Source organism: Chlorella variabilis, assembly GCF_000147415.1.
Source record: "Chlorella variabilis unplaced genomic scaffold CHLNCscaffold_7, whole genome shotgun sequence".
Lineage (NCBI taxonomy): Eukaryota > Viridiplantae > Chlorophyta > Trebouxiophyceae > Chlorellales > Chlorellaceae > Chlorella > Chlorella variabilis.
In genome coordinates, this window is record NW_005435081.1 from 997,439 (window position 1) to 998,025 (window position 587).

The 587-nt window shown below is 74.6% G+C and overlaps 1 protein-coding gene across 1 annotated transcript in view; it reads right to left on the reverse strand.

Annotated features, from left to right (window-relative positions):
* CHLNCDRAFT_144341 (hypothetical protein) overlaps nucleotides 1–587 on the reverse strand; it is a gene marked incomplete at both ends in the record, with an annotated part of 4,022 nt that overhangs the window by 1,262 nt on the left and 2,173 nt on the right. Inside the window, one exon of the mRNA XM_005848850.1 lies at nucleotides 182–241. Within this exon, the coding sequence (XP_005848912.1) occupies nucleotides 182–241 (60 nt within the window). The remainder of the gene's footprint in view (nucleotides 1–181; nucleotides 242–587) is intronic.

Here is a 587-nt window from a genome sequence, read left to right on the forward strand (position 1 = left end):
GATGGGTGGGAGTGGTTGGGGCGGAGCGGGCTGAGGCCAGGAGGCGCGGGGAGCGGGGGCCGCTGCCCCCGATCCCAGCCACCTCGCTTTTTACTCGCCAGCCTCCTTCCGACCCGCCGCCACCCCGCCAGCCAGGCAGGCAGGCGCACCTGAGCTGCTTGAGGCACACTGCGTCCTGCACCTTGCGCGGGTCGGCGCTGTACACGCCGTCCACGTCGGTCCAGATGGTGATGTGGCCAGCCTGCGGTACGGGAGGAACCGGCGGTACCGGCCAGGCAGCACGTCAGGCCGGGCGGCGCAGGCGGTGCAGACCAATGCCGGGACGTGGGGGCGGGCGGTGCAGGCGGCACGGCGCGGGGCGGTGTTTCGAAGCGCGAGGTCAGGAGGAGGGGAGCCGGCGGCGAGTGGCGAGGCGGCGGAAGCGGCGGCCGCGGCCCCCTGCCCTCTCCCACGCTCGCTGGCTGGCTTCAACTTTCTCTCACCTCCTCCCTCCCTCGCGCACCGAAACACCGCCCCGCGCCGTGCCGCCTGCACCGCCCGCCCCCACGTCCCGGCATTGGTCTGCACCGCCTGCGCCGCCCGGCCTG